We start from the raw sequence: 20,000 nt of genomic DNA, 5'->3' as shown, positions 1-20,000 counted from the left end.
GAAAGATTCGCTGCTGCTGAGTCAGCAGATAAAACAACCAGCTGCTCGTTCCGACGCCGATCTGCTCGAGAATGAAAGCAGACAAAAGTCCGGAGGCGAACAGCTTTTCTGTCCCGGGATGACGTGCGTAGCTTTTACTGTGGATGAACGAGCAGCTGACGATCAGCGTCGCCGCGGTGACTGTTGATGTTTACGCTGCGGTTGTTTGCTCGGTTAACAGTTCGCAAAGGTCCAGTGAAACGCCGCTAAAGACGAGGATCGTCAGAAACAAGACAGAGTACGTTATCTGCGTTCATCTGTCTTATGTGAAACCGTTAAGTGCTGGTCGTGTTGCTCGTGGCTGTTACTTTAAATCATCACCACACATTTAAAACAACAGCTAATGTTGCGCCGTTTCCACCATCAGCCGACGCAGCTCGTCTCGCTTTCTCGGTTTGATTGACCTGAGCCACCGTACAAAACATCTGCATTCTGTTAAAGAGCTTCCTGTGCAGAAATCACTTCCTGCCCTCCATCTGCAGCGTGTGCACACCAGAAGAGCGACGTGACGTCATCTGCAAACTATTGGTCCAGTGTTTTCTTTCAGGTACGGGCGTCAGGTGTCCACTTCCTGTTTGGCTGATTCTTTCTTTTTGTTCTTACATTTGTTGAATAAAGTCAGAACCACAGACATGATTCACTTTAACAGGTAAAATACATGAGTGTGATCCCCACGCCATTAAAATGCACCTCAAATGAATGAATGAGTGAATGAATGAATGAGTGACACGTCAGTCTGACCTCTGCAGTGACACGACGGCGGCCTGTTCGTTCTCGTTCTCAGCCTGAGTCATTCCTAAAACCTGCCAGGCCTGGAAACACATGAAGAAGAGTCGTCAGAGCGGCTTCGATGCTTTGACAGCGCGTCGTGATTTCAGCTTCCTGCGGTAACATTTCATCTTCCTCATCCTCAGCGTTGGAAACATAAAATGATCAAAAGTCAAAGCTTCTATCACATAACATCAAATCTGGGGTTCTACTTTTGACATCCTGGTCCGAACAGTCCCAAACTTTCCCAAACTTTCCAGGACAAGCTGTTGTTTTCAGGACGTTTTGGTGAATATCATCATTTTCCCGAACTTTTGACTGCAAAGCAGCAGCATGTTAGCGGACTGATTTAAACATTATCAGAAGACTGTCTGGAGAGCAGACCCTGCAGCTGAAGCAGCTGACGCTGACCTGGAGGACACACAGGAAGCTGCACAAAGGTTCAGTCACCTCAGAGTCCTGCGGGTCCTGTAAGATGGCGGCCTCCAGCAGCAGGACGGCAGCGTTCAGGTCTCCCTCTCGAGCTTTCTCCTGACCCTCGGCGAAGGCGTTGGGCCAGTCTCTGTACGGGTTGTTGGTGTTGAAGAAGTAACCCTGCAGGAGACAAACAGCAGCTCGTCATGCTGCCTGTGACACGTTTCATCAAGGACCAACAGGACTTCTATAGGCTCGTTCAACGAGAAAAATCTGACCAGTAAAATCCAAAACCTCCAAAAACCATAAATGAATAAATACAAAACATCATATCCACCATCTAAACCAATCAGGTCCCAGGTCAGAGGACAGCCAGGTATTTCCCATCATACCCTGGGGTCTGAGAGCACAGCAGGCTGGTAGTGAAGGTGGTGATCACATGAAGGGACCGTCCACAGACTTCTGGCCACATGCTCAGCACTGTTTAACACTGACTGTTAACTCACGTCGCTTTGTCGTTTTTTCAGTCGGTCAAGGTCAGAACTTCCTCTACGTGTTCCACATTAAAAGCCTCTCAGCAGGTCAGAAGCCACCACATCTGGCAGGCTTTTAATGTGAAACATCTGCAGGAAGTGTCAAGCAGCTTAATGCCTTCAGAAGAACACGGCTGCAGTCCTTTGCTTTAATCTGGAGTTTGTGAAACAGACGTCCTCTGGTCAGTGACGAGCTCATTGGCGAGTCACATCATCAGCGTTGTGGACGTTAATGCTGAGCTTATCGGGGTTTGATGATGAGGCCGGACTGATGGAGAGATTCTCTCACCAAAAATAACCCCAAAACACTTTCAATCGCGTTGAAACCCCAAAAGATTTGATCTGAAAACCAAAAATATATGAACAAAAGAAGAACTGAGCACCAATAAAACATGTGAAGAAGACGACCGACACACGACATGTTCGACACAGATGTTTGATAACGCATGGACATCAGCGCGGCCTCACCTCCGTGACCGCGGTGATGTAACACCTGAGCGGAGGAGGAGGAGGGATTACCGATGCTTCACATCAGCTCAGAGCTGATCTCAGGTCAGAGGATTAAAACGCCAGATTAATGCTGACAAACATCCATCTCAGTGATAATCCATCCATCCATCCATCCATTATCTTCCGCTTATCCGGGGCCGGGTTGCGGGGGGAGCAGTCTGAGCAGGGATGCCCAGACTTCCCTCTCCCCGGACACTTCCTCCAACTCTTCCGGGGGGATCAGTGTGTGTTAATAACTGCCTCCAGTCTGCGTCAGCTGACTTCTTTCTTTAGAAAAAAAGGCTTCTACAAGGGAGAAATGCATGATGGGAAAACTGTTCACGCGATGTGAGAATCTTTCCGGGCTTCAAGGTCTGAGTTTGTGTCTGACCCACGGTGGTTTGGACCAATCAGAGTCCTGTGAGGAAGAGCAGTCCAGTCGGGTCTGAGAGCGGCAGGACGAGGCAGGTTCACGTCCCGGTCTCATTTGAGCCTGGTTCAAAACCTCCAGCATCATCACTGGTTGATGATCCACACAAGTCAGCTCCCAAAAAGCATCTTGGGGGAATAGAAATATGGACCTGTTGGAAGGGTGGAGGGGTCAAAGGTTTGTGGGAGCAGGTTGTGCACTTACCTTCTCAGTAGGTGAGACGGTGGGCGGGACTGGACCCTGATCCTCAGACTCCTCCAGCCAGTTCCTCCGAGCGAGTTCCTCCCACTCAGCCTGCATCTTGTCCCAGAACTCTGTGTCCGACTGAAACACAAGCACAGACGCTCAGTCACAGACGGCACAGGTGGACAGAACCTGACTGTCGGTCCAAGAACCCTGGAGCCTACATTTCCCACAATGCAGCAGGGCAGCGTCTTCTCATTAGAGCCTCCCTGCCTGGAAACAGCCGCGTCTGTCAGACTCTCTGAATGAATGAAAGTGAACTGCTTTAAAGGGCTGAACGTTTCTGTCTCTGTGATTGGCTGGCTGTCAGTGAAATGCATCCTGGGAGTGCAGTGCAGGTGACTTCTCTCCTTCAGTTTTTATGCCCACAGGCGTCTTGCAGCTTTGGCTTTTTCTCATCAAAGCATCTTTTCATGAAGTGATCCTGCAGAAGCAGGAGGCCTGTTCCATGAAGTCACGTCTGCAGCCGTCGGCAGGTCCGCGTCCGACTCTGGACTCACTGTGCTGCTGTATAATGCAGGAACACATAAATACTGGATCAGGACTCTGAGTCCCTCCTCAAACACTCAGCGCTCCTCACCCTGACCGACCTCCTCCAAACACACTGATCGGGCTCTCGGCTCGCGGCCACGTCCTCCTGCTGTTTGTGTTTCCTGTTCTGAATATAAAAGCTGTTCCTCTAAAATCCACGCTGCTGCCTTTTGGACCAGAGCGCCGACACAAAGGCTGTCAGAGCCAATCAGCTCCGGACAGGAAACGAACTGGCGGTCAGAGCCGGTCTGAGTGTCAGAGTGTGGAAAAGCACATCCTGAACAGAGAGCTGAACGACTCAAACACACCTGAGAGACCTCCAGCCGGTCTGACCCGGCCTCCCGTGTCCCCGTGTTCACAATGATGTGGTCTGGTTTCTGTACCTGACGGGAGGCCTGGGGGTCAAACATGATGCACAGAGGGGGGCGGGTGGGAGCGGCAGGTGGGGGGTCACCAGGAACAGTTTAATCCAGCTGTGCAGACTACAATGACTCTGACAAACCCTGAAATATTCTCTGAAACACAGTAACCAGAATCGAACATCTGACTTTCACACATTTGTTCCTCAAATAAAAAGCTTTACAGAAATATAACGTCAGCACTGTGAGCTCCGGAGGCTCCCATCAGACTCCAGACGGCCACAGGGAGCTTCAGGATGAAGATGAACAAAGAAAACAAATAACCATCTCATCCAAAGGTATTTATCATGTTTCACACCATCGGTCAGAGCGGACCTCGAGCCTCTGTGGATTAAAACACCTGCAGCTAAATTCAGAAACTGTCAGCCGTGATGAAGAACAGCTTTTAATCAGAGGCTCATCAATCAGAAGAGACGCTGTGATTGGTTCACTGAGCCGAGACGACGCCACTGGAGAGCAGAAGGACACGACCTCATCGAGACAAGAGCTCGAATTAAATATCTGACAGAGAAAATCTGCACTTTAATCACAGAGCTGTTAGTTCACTTCATTTCCTCAAACCCTTACCCAACCTGAACCAACCTGGACCAGTCTGAACCAACCTGAACCAGTCCGGACCATCTGGACCAACCTGAACCAGTCTGAACCAACCTGAACCAGCCTGAACCAGTCTGAACCAACCTGAACCAGCCTGAACCAGTCTGAACCAACCTGAACCAGTCCGGACCATCTGGACCAACCTGAACCAGTCTGAACCAACCTGAACCAGCCTGAACCAGTCTGAACCAACCTGAACCAGTCCGGACCATCTGGACCAGTCTGAACCAGTCTGAACCAACCTGAACCAGCCTGAACCAGTCTGGACCAACCTGAGCCAGTCCGGACCATCTGGACCATCTGGACCAAGCTGAACCAGTCCGGACCATCTGGACCAGTTTGAACCAGTCTGGACCATTTTTGAGAGATACGAAAGACTGCAGCTGGTTAGCTTAGCTTAGCATAAAGACTGGAAACAGGGGGAAACTGCTAGCCTGGCCCTGTCATCTTTATATGAGTCAATCATCAAAGCAGCTGTTCGATCATGACTGCAGGACTTAAGATGGGAGAGTCAGTCCTTCATCAAACCACCACACCCCTGTCCTGCTCATCCTCACCTTCATCAGCGGTGGGGGGGTCGGTCAGGCAGCAGAACCACACCAGCAGGGATTACATAACGTACATGGGGGGTTGTGTCTGTGTGGGATTATGACATTATGACCACTGGAGGATTAAATCACTGCACTCTTTACCGTTAACTGACCAGTCTCACGAGCAGGAGCTGATTTCTTTACAGCTTTAAGGGCCGAACGCCTCCAGAGAACCGAAGGACAAATACAGTCTGAACGTTAGAAAACACCGACGAGCAGAAGACGTTTCATGGAGAGACATGACTTCGGTCAGCTGACGATCGAGAGACTCGAGTATCGAAAGAGAGACGCACCTTCACTGCCTTGACATCTCTACCTATAAAGCAACAAGGTACCGTAAGAAGCACCAGGCGGGGCTGAGACCTCGACGCCTCCCTGAGGGCTGACTCCGCCCTTTGATGGGTCAGGTGGTTTTCTGAATGTCCTGACCGCTGCTGGAAGGTGACGATGCAAAGATCCATTTCTGTCTGCATTCAAACCAGCTTCAACCAGCACACCCTCACCTCCGCCCTCCTGCAGCCCAGACACCGCCTCCCCGCTGGCGACGGCGCCACACGGCGGTTCACCGACAGGCGGGCGACCGAGTACGCTTCCTGTCTGCCAACTGGGTGAACTGTGACATCACAATTGGCTCCTCCTCCCTCTGTCGAGCATCTTTTATTGGTTGAGCGTCGTCTTTTCTTCGTTTGACAGGAACAAATGTTTCATGTATGAAGTCGTAGTCCTTGTTGCTGACGGTGAAATGACGTCAGACCAGTAATCAAAGCGGTTCTGATGAACGCTGTGTTTAATCAGACAGGCTGCTTCCATCGCTCTGGAGAGATAACGTCGATGAGTATCACTCAGGCTGCATGCCGTCTGAGCAACATGACGGGAAGATTCATAAACACATTCAGAGATCATTAAAGATTCAACCTGAGCTCAGCGTCACTGAACAGGAAAACAAAGCGTCTGACCTGTTTTTGGTTTTCTGCTGAGGACTCGGAAGATATCAGAGTCTCACATGAAAACTGATCCTGAGTCTGCCGGTCCGTCCTGACCGGCTGATCTGAGTGCAGTCATTAATCTGACTGCCTGCTGGATTCTCAGATGACAGGAAGCACCGAGTGGATCTGTGATCAGCAGCTTTCTGATGACATCAGCAACATCTGATCTTCAACACTGAGAGTGGCTGGACGAGGCTGTCGTCATGACAACCAAGTTAACAAATGTCTCAGCAATGACACGTTTGGAAAGTTTAGAAAGTAGAGATTCAGTGAGGACGTTCATGGACATCACTTTCTGTGTGTGTGTGTGTGTGTGTGTGTGTGTGTGTGTGTGTGTGTGTGTGTGTGTGTGTTTATACCTCAACAGCAGCCTTCGCTCTGACAAACTCGTCCTCCAGAGACTCCTTTCTAGCCAACAAGGAACGAGTCCGTCTGCGCTGTCTGGACACCCCGCAGTCCTGGAAAAACACACACACACACACACACACACACACACACACACACACACACACACACACACACACACACACACACACACACACACAGAGGAAGGTCAGCCAGCAGCTGTCAGTGAGACAGTACAGACAAACCAACAGACACAAAAAGCCTGAGAACAAAGTCAAAGTCGTATTTACAGACACCCAGCATTCAAAACTTCTCCATGACTTTTCAAGGATCCATAATGAAATTTCCATGACCCGTAAGCACCAATAATTGCTCACACTGTTTTGCACAGGTCTGTCAGGCTGTAAAGTACACTGTGCTCATATTCACTTCAGTCCACACACTGTCCTCTGAAGCACTTCTATCAGTGAGGACGAGGCTCTGTGGACGCTGTGGACACAGCTCACTGCTGTCAGTGTGTTCATGCACTCGATCATGAACAGGCTGGATGAAGGTCTGGAAAACAAAACTTCCATGACTTTCCCTAGTTTTCTATGACTGGGGAAGTTCCACTTTCCCAGGCTCCCTGAACTGCACACTGGATCCACAGTACTCTATTGAGGATGAAGTACTGCAGTGTAAGCATGAGCAGTACTGCAGTGGTGTGAGACAGCAGCTCACCTGAGTCGAAGAGATGAAGTCGAGATCATCGAAGCTGTGGATGTCAAAGGAGGTCTTTGTTTGAGGATCAGTTTTAAACTCTGCAGACCTGAAGAGCGAAACACAAAGCTGCTGTTAGCGTTAAGGCTCTGTTAGCGTTAAAGGTCTGTTAGCATTAAGGCTCTGTTAGCATTAAGGCTCTATTAGCGTTAAAGGTCTGTTAGCGTTAAGGCTCTGTTAGCATTAAAGGTCTGTCACCATTAAAGGTCTGTTAGCGTTAAGGCTCTGTTAGTGTTAAGGCTCTGTTAGCGTTGAAGCTCTATGACCATTAAAGGTCTGTTAGCATTAAGGCTCTGTTAGCGTTAAAGGTCTGTTAGCGTTAAGGCTCTGTTAGCGTTGAAGCTCTATTACCATTAAAGGTCTGTTAGTGTTAAGGCTCTGTTAGCGTTAAGGCTCTGTTAGTGTTAAGGCTCTGTTAGCGTTAAAGGTCTGTTACCATTAGCGTTAAGGCTCTGTTACCGTTAAAGCAGCTGTTAGTGTTAAAGCTCCATTAGCATTAAAGCTGCTGTTAGCATTAAAGCGCCGTTAGCGTTAAAGCTCTGTTAGCATTAAAGCTCTGTTAGCATTAAAGCTCTGTTAGTATTAAAGCCGCTGTTAGCGCTAAAGCCACTGTTAGCGGACAGACAGACAGTACCACAGTAGTTCACTGGAGGAGTGATGGGAGGTGCATCTCTTCTCGTATCTCCTGCGTCCTCCATCCTCCACGTCCAGGTTCACCTCGTCCCATTTGTCCAGAGGAGACGACAGACTGACTGTGAACACAACAACAACAACAACAATAACAGCAACAACAACAACAACATAGTGCATCGGATCTGATCAGACTTCCACTGCTGTAACAAACTGAGTACATGTGAAGAAATAATCACCAAAAGTACAAAATCAGACAGAAGTCCTCAGAAAACTGGAATTATTTCAAGAAAACAGTCACAAACATTCAGAAGCTTAATTCAAGTTCATGTCAATCTGCATACTAAATATCAGAGTCATGATCACGTCAATCAACAAAAGTCCTTAAAACCTTCTGAGGACACAGAGGTGAAACAGGAAGTTCAGTTCTCATCACAGTAAAAGCTCAGATTAAAGTCAGCAACCGCTGGTTTTTACTCACAGCTGACTGAGCTCAAAGCTTTCAACAAAATGAACAACACGAGGACAAGCAGCTAAAAACAACCTGAAGCTGATCTGGAGTCTGTTTCCGGCATGTTGATGAGTCAGTGTTTCTGTTACCAGTCGTTTCTTATTCTTCTCAGCTGGAAACGACTGAAGCACGGTGAGAATCACCTTCTTGATTTCTATAGCTCCTCAGTACCATACAGGCCCTGGCTGAAGCACCACCTCACAGGGCTGGACCACCACCCCACAGGTGGACCACCCAACCACCTCACAGGGCTGGACCACCACCTCACAGTTGGACCACCACCTCACAGGGCTGGATCAGCACCTCACAAGTGGACCAAAACCTCACAGGGCTGGACCACCCGACCACCTCACAGGTGGACCACCACCTCACAGGTTTATTAAAATGTATGTTTTTGAGTTAAGATCTCAGAAGAAAGTGTGACAGTGTGAATCATTTCTTGTGGAGTTCCTCAGGGCTCCGTCCACGGTCTTTTATCATCTTATAAAGAAGATGTCTTGAACATAATAAAAAAGAATATGTTCATTATCTGTTGCTTCCTGTGTGTTGGTTTAGTCTGCAGTACCTGAGTCCAGCGAGATCCTCTCAGGTGTTCTGGGAGTGGCAGGCAGGTGTTCCACCTCAACCTGGATCAGCTCTGTTTCCTCAGGTCTCGTCCGGCGCCGAGGGCTCCTCGAGCTCCGTGAGCTCCTCGAGCTCCTCGAGCTGCCCATCCTCCTCAGAGGGCTCCTCTTCTGGTCCTTATTACTGCTGCTGCCACTACTACCAGCGCTACTGCTCGCGCTGCTCTCCCCCGGCTCACTGAGGTCCACCAGGTCCAGAGCTGTGGACAGAACTGCGGGACGGGGGGACAGACGGGGTGTCTGATGACAACTAGTCAACCGCAAGTCAAACTGAAATGAAGTCTGACCAAGAAAATTCAGATTTCTACATCTGAGAAAAGATTATTTAAATTTTGGGATTAAATGATCTCAGTCTGAAGACTGAAGATCTGAAGACAGTCTACAGACTGAACGTTACAGTCCATGTCCCTGAATGTTACAGTCCATGCCCCCTATATGTTAGAGTCCATGTCCCTGAATGTTACAGTCCATGTCCCTGAATGTTAGAGTCCATGTCCCTGAATGTTACAGTCCATGTCCCTGAATGTTACAGTCCATGTCCCTGAATGTTACAGTCCATGTCCCTGAATGTTACAGTCCATGTCCCTGAATGTTACAGTCCATGCCCCCTATATGTTAGAGTCCATGTCCCTGAATGTTACAGTCCATGTCCCTGAATGTTAGAGTCCATGTCCCTGAATGTTACAGTCCATGTCCCTGAATGTTACAGTCCATGCCCCCTATATGTTACAGTCCATGTCCCCTTTCTGTGCTCAGAGAATAAACAGTGTCACTGACATCCAAACCGAGCTCGTTCATGTTGACCTTTAAATGTCTCATCGCGCTCTGACACAGGACGCCACCGTTTGATCAGCAGTTTCAAGCAGAACAGATGAAATTTCAGTTGTTCAGTTTCTGAGATGTGAAAAATTTTTTTAATGAAAATACAGAAACAGAGCAGAGAGTCTGTAAGAGACTCATAATGAATGTGAGGGGGAGGAGGAGGAGGAGGAGGGAGCAGACAAGAGGATGAAGCAGGTCAGAGGTGTTAATTAATGGCTGGTTTACCTGCTGAGTGGGAGGTGACAGATGGCCACAGAGGAGGAAGGAGGACAGCAAGGACACAAAGTTAGAGGAAACACAGGAGGGGAGAGGACAGCAAAGACATTCATCAGAGAGGCGAAGAGGAGAGGAGGTCAGAGGAAGAGCTGAACTAAGAGCTTTGGGAGAATCACGGAGGAGCAGCAGACAGGAAGCAGAAACAGATGGAGGGAGAAGTGCAGACAGAAGAAGGAGGTCAGAGTCTGCAGTGCTGTGAGGGGAGAGGCACCACCTTCACCCTGACACCACCTGAGAGGAGCGAGGGTGGAGCCGTGAAAGGAGGACGGATGAAGAGGAGGTGCTGATGAGCAGCAGAGGATTCCTGCTGAGCTGTGGAGGATGGGGGAGACAGAGGGGGGTGAGGAGGCAATAATTAGCGGGAGTTTACCTGCTGTGTTGGAGGTGAGGGGTCGGGCGGAGGAGGCGTCGCTCCGGCTCTCAGACAGGAAGTCGTCAATGGAGGGACTCAGCAGGGGTCGACTCTCCTGCTGCTCCCGAACCAGCTGGAGACCGAAAACAGCGAAGTTAGAGGCCAGAGAGGAGGAGGAGGGACGGCTTCAAGGAGTGTGATGGAGGACGATAACTGCACTCTACTGCATGCTACTGCGTCTCTTTACTTCATTCTACTGCGTCTCTTTACTTCATTCTACTGCGTCTCTGTACTGCACTCTACTGCGTCTATCTTGTTCTAATAATGATGTTGACTTGATGGTGACTTTGCAGTGAGCTTGATTTTTTTAAGTCTATCTTTGTTAAGTTATCTCCATTAGCAGTTGGCTGAATTAGCTGTTAGCAGCTCCTGCTAGCAGCTCATGTTAGCAGCTCCTGTTAGCAGCTCCTGTTAGCGGCTCCTGTTAGCAGCTTGTGCTTGCTCATGGGGGAATTGTTGGTTTCTTTGTAGATAAAGAGCTTGGTCTGTACCAGCTCTATATGGAAAGTGTCCTGAGACAACTTCTGTTGTGATTTGGCGCTATACAAATAAAATTGAATTGAATTGAATTGAATTGTTAGCGGCTCCTGTAAGCAGCTCCTGTTAGCGGCTCACGTTAGCGGCTCACGTTAGCGGCTCCTGTTAGCAGCTCCTGTTAGCGGCTCCTGTTAGCGGCTCCTGTTAGCAGCTCTCCTGTTAGCGGCTCCTGTTAGCGGCTCCTGTTAGCAGCTCTCGTGTTAGCGGCTCCTGTTAGCGGCTCCTGTTAGCAGCTCGTGTTAGCGGCTCACGTTAGCGGCTCCTGTTAGCAGCTCGTGTTAGCGGCTCCTGTTAGCGGCTCCTGTTAGCAGCTCTCGTGTTAGCAGCTCCTGTTAGCGGCTCCTGTTAGCAGCTCGTGTTAGCGGCTCCTGTTAGCGGCTCCTGTTGTCAGAGTACTCTGGATGTACTGACAAGTATCACTGCTCATTCTGAAGAAAAAGGAAACACAATGACTCTCAGGGACGTCCTGCAGTTATCAGGAGCATCACTGCCTGCAGCCCGGAGGCTGCTCATTCACTTTAATGTGCTTTGGTTCGATGTGGTGAAAGAATAACAGAGAAAGACATCTAAGCAGGCTGTAAATACTCGAGCAGCGCGGTCGTCCATCAGTGCTGCTCGCTGAAGGACGACTGCAGAGAAGAAGTGAAGGGCAGCGAGGCACAAGGCACAGTGTAGAAGGAAACGTTCCCAAACATGGTCCTCCAAAGGTTTGAGGCTCTTCGTACCTTTTTAAACCTTAATGAATCATTTTGTGTTGGAGGGACGCCTGCAGAGCTTTCAGAGAGCAGTGAGACATGTTCAGTCCTTCAATGTCTTCAAGTCCATTCATGAAGTGAGCAGCTGCTGATTTCACTGTTCAGCCTCTTTACATGTTTAATTCATCAGAGCGAGGAGGCGCAGAGGAGGACTGAAGCCAGCCTGAAGGACTTGGACAGACTCAGATGATCAGACCTCCTGCAGAACAGCCAATCAGGCTGAGCCGCAGCCTTTCATGGACGCTGCCTGGTCTTCAGGTGGACCTCAGGCTGCATCACTGACGCCTTTCACAGCTCAAGTCTTTGTTGACGAGCATCATAAGAACGACGGAGGCTCGTCAATCTCAGTAAAACCTTCCTCATTTGACTTTACTAGAGATAATTCTGCTGCACGGCAGGACGTCATGCAGAGACATTCAAACCCTCAGCTGTCCTGTTGGACGTAAAGAGTTCAGACTGATCGTTTGTTGATTGGCCGTCCGTCGTGTTGTTTCTGGATCAGGATCTTCAACCTTCATCTCACAGTTTATTAAACACAAGCTTCTGCTTCTGTGACCTTAAACTGTCCCCATGAGACACGTCACATGCGAGACATGTCCAACTGCAGGTGTGAAAGAGCTTCCAGTGTGACGCAGGACATCACTTCTGTCCTCCTTCACACACTCTCACTTTACATGAGAACCACCAGCTGCAGCACCGCCAACGTCCTCCAGGACAGTCTGCTCTGTGTCCCCCTCTGATTGGCTGTTGAGACGACAGAGACGCAGACTGTTGGACGGGGATCAGGGAAGCAGACAAAGACAGAAAGACAGAGTTTTCTGCTCTGTTCATTTCCTGTCAGAGTCCTCGCACTGCTGCCAGCTCGGGGTTACTGAAAGGCATTCTGGGAAACATAGGACGAAGTACAACATTTAATTCACCAGTTCAGTCCGAGGCCTGATTTAACCTGACCGCAGATCTGTCTGTGTGTGTGTGTGTGTGTGTGTGTGTGTGTGTGTGTGTGTGTGTGTGTGTGTGCGTGTGTGTGTGCGTGCCTTCCTAATCCTAATCCACGCAGCCCTGTGCGTCCACATGTCGACAGGAATATGCTCGTGTTTAATCCTGTGAAAGAGCACCACAGCTCCACGTCCAGTGAGGAACATCCGCTCGTAACACCGATCAAATCCGTCCTCACGCTTCAGACGACATCCAGAAAACGTCTGTTCACTTCCAGAGGTCAGAGTTCAGCTGGGGGTTAGAAAACCAAACACACTGATTCATGGGAAAGAAAAGAAGAGAGACGCACAGAAGAGAGCGCGATGTCAAGACTTCAACTTCAAACACGATGTGGAATCAAACAGTAATGATTATAATCACAGGCTGACGTGACAGAGATCACCTGTGTTCTTTGACCTGTGACCTCACACAACACCTCATAACTCTACTGAGGCATCACCACAAATGTCCCAACAACACTGCTCTGTGATCACTCGTCATATTCATCTCTTACTGTATTTAATACTGACTGACATCACGGTGACGAGTGCGAGACAGACTGAAGCCTCAGATCAGCTGATCACTCCAGAGGATCAGCTGATCACTCCAGAGGATCAGCTGAGTCCAAGCAAACTGTCCTGACCGAGTCGAGTTCAAACTGGAGGCGGCGACCTCAGCCAATCAGCTGTGAGTCAACACTCGCTGTACTGTTAGCCAACAAGCTGATGAACTAACCAAGGAGACAACACATAGTAAATTACTGAATGAACAAACTGGTTATTAAACTGGTTTGTTAGTGTCGTATCTTTGACTGATGACCAGCTCCAACTTCTTTTCAGGAAAATGATCTGAGCAGTGTTTGCAACAACAACTACAACAACAACAGCAACAACAAAAACAAAAACAACAACAACAACAACCTGCAGGGGGGGCCGTCTGCAGCCCACGGGCACACGGTGGTAAAGCTTCGCTGCTGTGAACACTCAGTAACATCTGGATGAGACATTTTCGTGGCCTTTAGTGAGCGAATCAAACTCTGTTAGCAGTTAGCAGGCTGCTAACCTTTCCCCTTCCTCACAAACTCTGGTCAACAGAACAGAGAAAAAAAGAACATGGGGGGGTTATGTGACTGATTAGCACTAGCATGTCCTAGCCTGCTAGCATGTTAGCTCATGAGCTACAGTAGTTAGCGCTGGGTCGTTCACCTGCACGGCAGAAGCAAAATGTTTGTGAGATGAGCAGGTTTATTTCACTGACACTCCATGGTCAGAACAGGCCTCACAGGCACAGGAAGCTGTGTAAACCACTTCCTGTTAGCTCATTAGCCTGTTAGCCTCCCCCTCCAGACTGTGAATGAGGAGGCGAATTAAGGACTTCTTTTATTGAGTTATTATTTCATTGATCAGTGTTTCATTTGTCATGTATTTATGAATATTTATGAACACATTCATTGATGCAGGCGATGAAATAAGTTGATGCGTTCTAGCTTCTTGCTACTTAACGCTTTAGTTTACTGAGAAATACTTTTGAATATTTCTTTTTTCAGTCATCATCATGTGTCTGCAATCACCTTCATCACTGATGTGTTTCAACATGAAAGCTCATGAAAATAACTAAAACGACATGATGAGAACACGTTTCCCTCTCAGCAGGTTAACCACGCTCCTGTCATGAAGACACGTTAACAGAGACACACGGGACGTCTTCCAGTCTCTACGGTCCACACAGACGTCTTCTGTGCGCTTCAGGTTTCTGGGTTAAACTGGACTCCTTTAAAAGAACTGATCATGTGACCTGTCCTGTGCTACCTGTCCAGGTGTGTCTGACTCTCTCTGAGCAGAAATGAAACGTGAAGCTGCAGGTTTCAGGTTCAAGCAAACAACAAAAATAAAATAAAGCAAGAACCAAAAAAAACTCTGAGCAGAGGTAAACAAACAAACACGGTCGTCATGCCAACCTTGGTTGTCACGGTGAGGAGGGGGTTTCCTTCTGAGGATGCCTTTTTACCAGGAAGCTCCTTCAGCACCATGGCAACGACCCTGTCCCCTGTCCCCTACAACAGGCAGATGGACAGGGTTCATTCATTCATTCAGGAGGTTCACATTCACTCAGTCACATCCTTTCAACACAAACGTTCATTAGACTTATTTATCAGTCTTTAGGTCATCTTTTCTATTTTGGAGCCACACTGCCGAAGTGCCTTCCAGCAAGGCAGCATGTGGCTGCTGGACCACACCGAACACAAACCACCAAAATGATGAGAAGAAAAGCCAGAAATGAAACTTAAATAAACTGAAACTGTTCACGAAAAGAAAGTGAATGACGAGTTTTTATCTGCGTTCCTTTGATCAAAGTCTGCTTGATTTGTTGACCTGAGCTTTATTTTAGACTGAGGAGGCTGAAGTCTGTGATACTGTCAACACACACGCACACACACACGCACACGCACACGCGCACACACACACACGCACACGCACACACGCACACACACACGCACACGCACACACTCTGCTGGCTTTGCATAGCAACAAAGCTAATGCTACCCGAGTTAGCGCTGCAGTATAAACACAAACACACACCTACTGGCATCCGACCTGCTTCTCCTGCTCTTTAGTCGGCTTCAGAGAGCCTGAACGTTGCACTGAGAGTGTCACCGGTTAACCACGAGAATATTTTTGACGGGTTACACATGTTGGTGTGCAGTGTGATGCGCTCTGGTCTGTGGCCATCACCAGGAGCACCAGTTAGTTCAATACCCCGAGCCCAAGCATGTTAGCCATCAAGCTAATGTGACTAAACACACTGAAAAACACTTTGAGGAGAAGAAGGTTGAGCTAAAAGTCAAGCTAGCTCTGACCACTGACTAGTGCTGTGCGATATGGACAAAAATTTATATCCCAATATAGGTAATCTTATATCCCGATAACGATATATATCCCGATATAGTATTTTTACTTGAAATTAAATATATACACACATGAAATGAATGCCAATTCCTCTGATCTTTTCTCCTTTTATTTATAAAACACATATTTTATATGTAAAGGGACAAGACAAATAAAAAAAATAAAGTCTTTTTAGTGCCAGAGTCCCTCTTTTTGTTGCTACTTTCTGTTTTGTGACTAGACAATTAAAAAACAATTGAAAATAAAATAAATAAAGCACAAATATCCATCCATCCATCCATTTTCTATGCCGCTTATCCCTTTCGGGGTCGCGGGGGGGCCGGAGCCTATCTCGGCTGTCAACGGGCGAGAGGCGGGGTACACCCTGGACCGGTCGCAGGGCACAGACACACACCAGTCACACTCACACTCACACCTAGGGGCAATTTAGAGTCACCAATCAACCTAATGAGCATGTTTTTGGTCTGTGGGAGGAAGCCGGAGAACCCGGAATGCACGGGAAGAACATGCAAACTTCACACAGAAAGGCCCGACCCGGGAATCGAACCTGCGATCTTCTTGCTGTGAGGCACGCACACTACCTGCTGCTCCACCGTGCAGCCAGCACAAATATCAAATGGACAAATACCATTCAAAAATATTTGGTAGTGCAATCAGTTTCATGACTTTGTGGTTTAACTTCAGTAGTTTGTCACATTTTAACGTATCTCTGTGCTGCTCTTCATGCCGTGTCTTTAAGTGATAGAAAAGATTAGACGTGTTCGAGTCCCTACTGACGACTTGTTGGCGGCATGTTTTGCAGATTACCGTTTTTTTGGTCGGTGTCTGCCTTTTTAAATCCAAACCAGTGGCAAACAATGGAGTTTCTATTCCCTCTTTTTGGCACCAATTCCTCTTTGGGTTGTGTTGGTTCAGCGTCCACTGTGCTCTCCATCTCTGCTACGTCGTTTACGTCCATGCTCCCGTTAGCAGTGCAGTAAAGGAGTTCTTGCAGGTGATGTAAACTGCTACCGCAAAGCAGTAGCGTTGCTACGCCGAGCTAACCACAGCTCACACGTTAAAATTACAATATAAACAATAGGGGATTATATCGTACAGTAGACATTTTTCTATCGCACTACGACATATATCGTAATATCGCACAGCACTACCACTGACTGCTGGACAAACTGAGACTACATCACAACTAGCTTCCACTTCATCAGCGCTGAACAGCAGGTACATGGTCATTAATGTTACAGCAACAGACACATACTGACGCAGCAGAGGAGGCTTTCCTCTAACAACAGACCAGCGGAGCTCGTGCTAACGAGCAAGTGTGGGGCTAACGTTAGCTCTGGCTACGAGAGGCGACACAAAAACTTTCGTGACAAACTGGTTCTGTAAATGGCTTCAAATGAGGCTGAACGTTCACGCAGGTTCTCTTACCTGTTTCTCAATGTTAGACTCTCCAACACCGCTCCAGCCTGTGGGGCTGCAGTCGGTGCTACTAGCCACGAGCCACGAAACGTGCTAACAGCAAATTCAACCGGCTAAGGAGAGGAACTGGCATGTGTTGCTCATAATGTTACCTTCATATCTTCTACCAGAGTCGTCTTATAGAGAGAAAACACAGCAGTTGTTAGTTGTGTAACTCAAGTTCAATGAGTACATGTGTAGCCCCCTACCTGCATGCAGTCACAGCCACCGTACAGCACATCATTTTTAATATGCCAAGACTTTTATCACAGTAATGACACTGTGGTATGTTGTGCTAGAAGTTGACACTGGTGCTGATGAAACTGGTTTACCGCCCAGCCCGTGGAGCAGCCGTATTAGCCGACCAGCTGATGCCAAGTTAAACAGGACAACCAACAAAATAAACAGTAAAACAATCTAAAATATGCCAAAACTTTCCAAGTTTGAAGTCAGTTCATGGACAGCCGGTATCGATCCATCCTTCAGCTTGTAGTGTTACCTGCCTCACTGAGAAAGCAGTGCGGCAGAGTCAAACACACAGTTTCATTTATTTAATTTTAAATATGGTCAGTCCACTCGTCTGGACACTGGTGGAATTAGACAAAGACTTCTGTGTTGGTTCTTGCTGCCAACCACAGACAAACTGCAAGCTTTGCTCACACCTTCCACATCCACAATGGCAGACAGCGCAACACGTTTCCTGGGTTTGGTGAGCATGGCAGTCACCTGAACGGAGGAGGTGTGTTTTACATAGTGACACATCTGGCAGTTCAGGACCAGAAAAGTCCATTTGGGTGGACCTTCGAGACTTTGTTTTACATGCAGTAAGAAGCAGTTTAACACTCTGAAGGACCATGACGTGTCCTCGCAAACACTCTGCTCCTCAAACTGGACACAGCTCCACACACTGTTCGCAGTGACTGTTCTGCTGCATACTTGCATGACCTGTGACCTCCAGAGTGCAGGGGGTCACAGGTTTGAACACACGCACACGCACGCACACGCACGCACACACACACGCACAGTATGTTTCCTGTGACAGCAGTGAGCACTCAGCAGCCCGAGCTGTTAAACCCACAGAGAGCCGGAGGAGAAGCTGAGCATTGAAACCAAGTCTACTGCGTGAAAGCTGAGAGTCTTTTTACCTTCATGATCCTTCAGCCTGACACTGAACACACACAATATACACATACACATACACACAGTTGGCCTATCTGACACTGTGCTAGCTGTTTAGCTACAGGCTGCTACAAACAGCTAGCACATCCTTCATGGACTTCGATGGATACGATCCGGATACAAGCAGGGATACAGTCTAGACACAAAGATCCAGATACAAAAACACAATACAGATGGGCTACAAGGAGGCAAACCAGATCCAAGGTTCCAGATCCAATGATGTGATCTAGATACAGGAACCAGGACAAATAATCCGATCTGGATAGCAAGATCTACAGTAAATACAAGGATAAGACCTATTTACAAGGAGCTGGACAGGAGGATAAGATCTAGATACAAGGATTAACTCTAAATACAAGGATCAAGATATAAAGGTAGCATCTACACGCATGGATAAGATCCACATAACGGTCTAGATACAAGGTCACAATCTACACACAGGTCATCATCATCATCATCATTACATCTAAACAGACATGAGATCACGGTCCGGATGGAAGGGTCTGGATGCAGCGATACGATCTAGATACAAGAATCTAGGCGCAGGTAGTCTTTGGTCCAGTCGGGTCGATACTGACCGTCAGCGTTTGTTCGTGGGCAAACTGTAACTCACTGGACATTTTCTACCACAAGACCAGTTCACAGCTGACCTTTAGCTCTGCCAAGCAGCAACCTCCAGGCCGAAAAACGAAGCTAACGCAGAGGTGCCAAAAACTGCAGTTCCTCAAATGGCCACTGAGGCTGGTTCCAAAAGCGAGTCAGTCCCCATAGACCCCCATACAGCTGAAATAAACATGTTTATAGCCTGGTACAACAAACGGTTTTCCTCTCTATAGATGTATGGGGGGGGGGGGGGGGGTGAATATTCACATCCTACAACTCTGTCCACATCCATGTTTCACTGTGGACGTCATCACATGCATCTCCCAACCTTTACAGTCCTCCAGACACCAGGACACAATCCAGAACCTGCTCTTGGTAAAAAGGTCAGAAGGCTCTAGATGAAAGAATAAGATCTGGATTCAGGGATCTGGACACAAGGATCCGGTCTGGATGCTGGACGCTGCATGAAGCAGTGATTATAAAATGGACCAAAGTGCTTCTGACGTTGTCTCGGTCGTGTCTCCTTTGTCCACAGTCGGTACGATGCATTCAGCTAAGAGCCTCCTGCCAGACATCGACCTCACTCCACATCCAGAATATTCCACTCAAACACAGGTGAGGCAGGTGGGCGCACGCGGCCGTGAGGTTGAGCCGGTCTCCTGAAGTTCAGAGGACGGACTAATAAGTCCTGACAGAGAGAGACAAGCCGGCGGACTGAGATCTGCCTCAGTGAACCCAGCAGGCAGGACGATCTCATCAATAAAACATCGTGCACTTTTATTATTAGAGCAGCTCAAATGCACACATGAATGGTGATGGAGGGATGAGAGCAGCGGCTCCTTTGCCGGGATTATTAACCAATGAATGAATGAATGAATGTGTCTCATGTCTTCACACTGGAGTCAGACCAGTCAGTCATCTCACCTTCCAACACTGCGTCAGTTTACAAACCCATCAAAGTCAAAGCCACGTCGTCCTGCTTTAGCTGATTTGGTCCAATCAGGAACAGGCCCACGGTCTCCTTTCGGTTCCGGTCCCACCAACCCCGACGCTTCGTGAGCGTCCTCCATGTCTCATACGGACACACGAGGTCCCCCTCAGCATCGCTGAGACGCACCTGGATGTTACCTGTACACTGATCCACGGCCGAATCAGGCGCTCAGAAAGCCT

General features: G+C 48.2%; 1 protein-coding gene across 3 annotated transcripts in view; it reads right to left on the bottom strand.

The window, feature by feature from the left end:
* Positions 1–20,000, bottom strand: part of pex5lb (peroxisomal biogenesis factor 5-like b) — a 31,790-nt gene that overhangs the window by 6,312 nt on the left and 5,478 nt on the right. The window contains exons 2-10 of one of the 3 annotated variants that reach the window (XM_070974941.1): positions 14,642–14,737; positions 10,376–10,490; positions 8,850–9,119; positions 7,778–7,895; positions 7,105–7,192; positions 6,399–6,497; positions 2,878–2,997; positions 1,258–1,401; positions 781–851 (exon numbers count right to left, since the gene is read on the bottom strand). In XM_070974941.1, the coding sequence (XP_070831042.1) occupies positions 781–851; positions 1,258–1,401; positions 2,878–2,997; positions 6,399–6,497; positions 7,105–7,192; positions 7,778–7,895; positions 8,850–9,119; positions 10,376–10,490; positions 14,642–14,737 (1,121 nt within the window). The remainder of the gene's footprint in view (positions 1–780; positions 852–1,257; positions 1,402–2,877; positions 2,998–6,398; positions 6,498–7,104; positions 7,193–7,777; positions 7,896–8,849; positions 9,120–10,375; positions 10,491–14,641; positions 14,738–20,000) is intronic. The other 2 variants (XM_070974942.1, XM_070974940.1) reach the window with 2 other exon arrangements.

Source organism: Chaetodon trifascialis, chromosome 11 (genome assembly GCF_039877785.1).
Source record: "Chaetodon trifascialis isolate fChaTrf1 chromosome 11, fChaTrf1.hap1, whole genome shotgun sequence".
Classification (NCBI taxonomy): domain Eukaryota; kingdom Metazoa; phylum Chordata; class Actinopteri; order Chaetodontiformes; family Chaetodontidae; genus Chaetodon; species Chaetodon trifascialis.
Note: the sequence above shows the minus strand (reverse complement) of the source record. Positions and strands in the feature narration are given on the sequence as shown.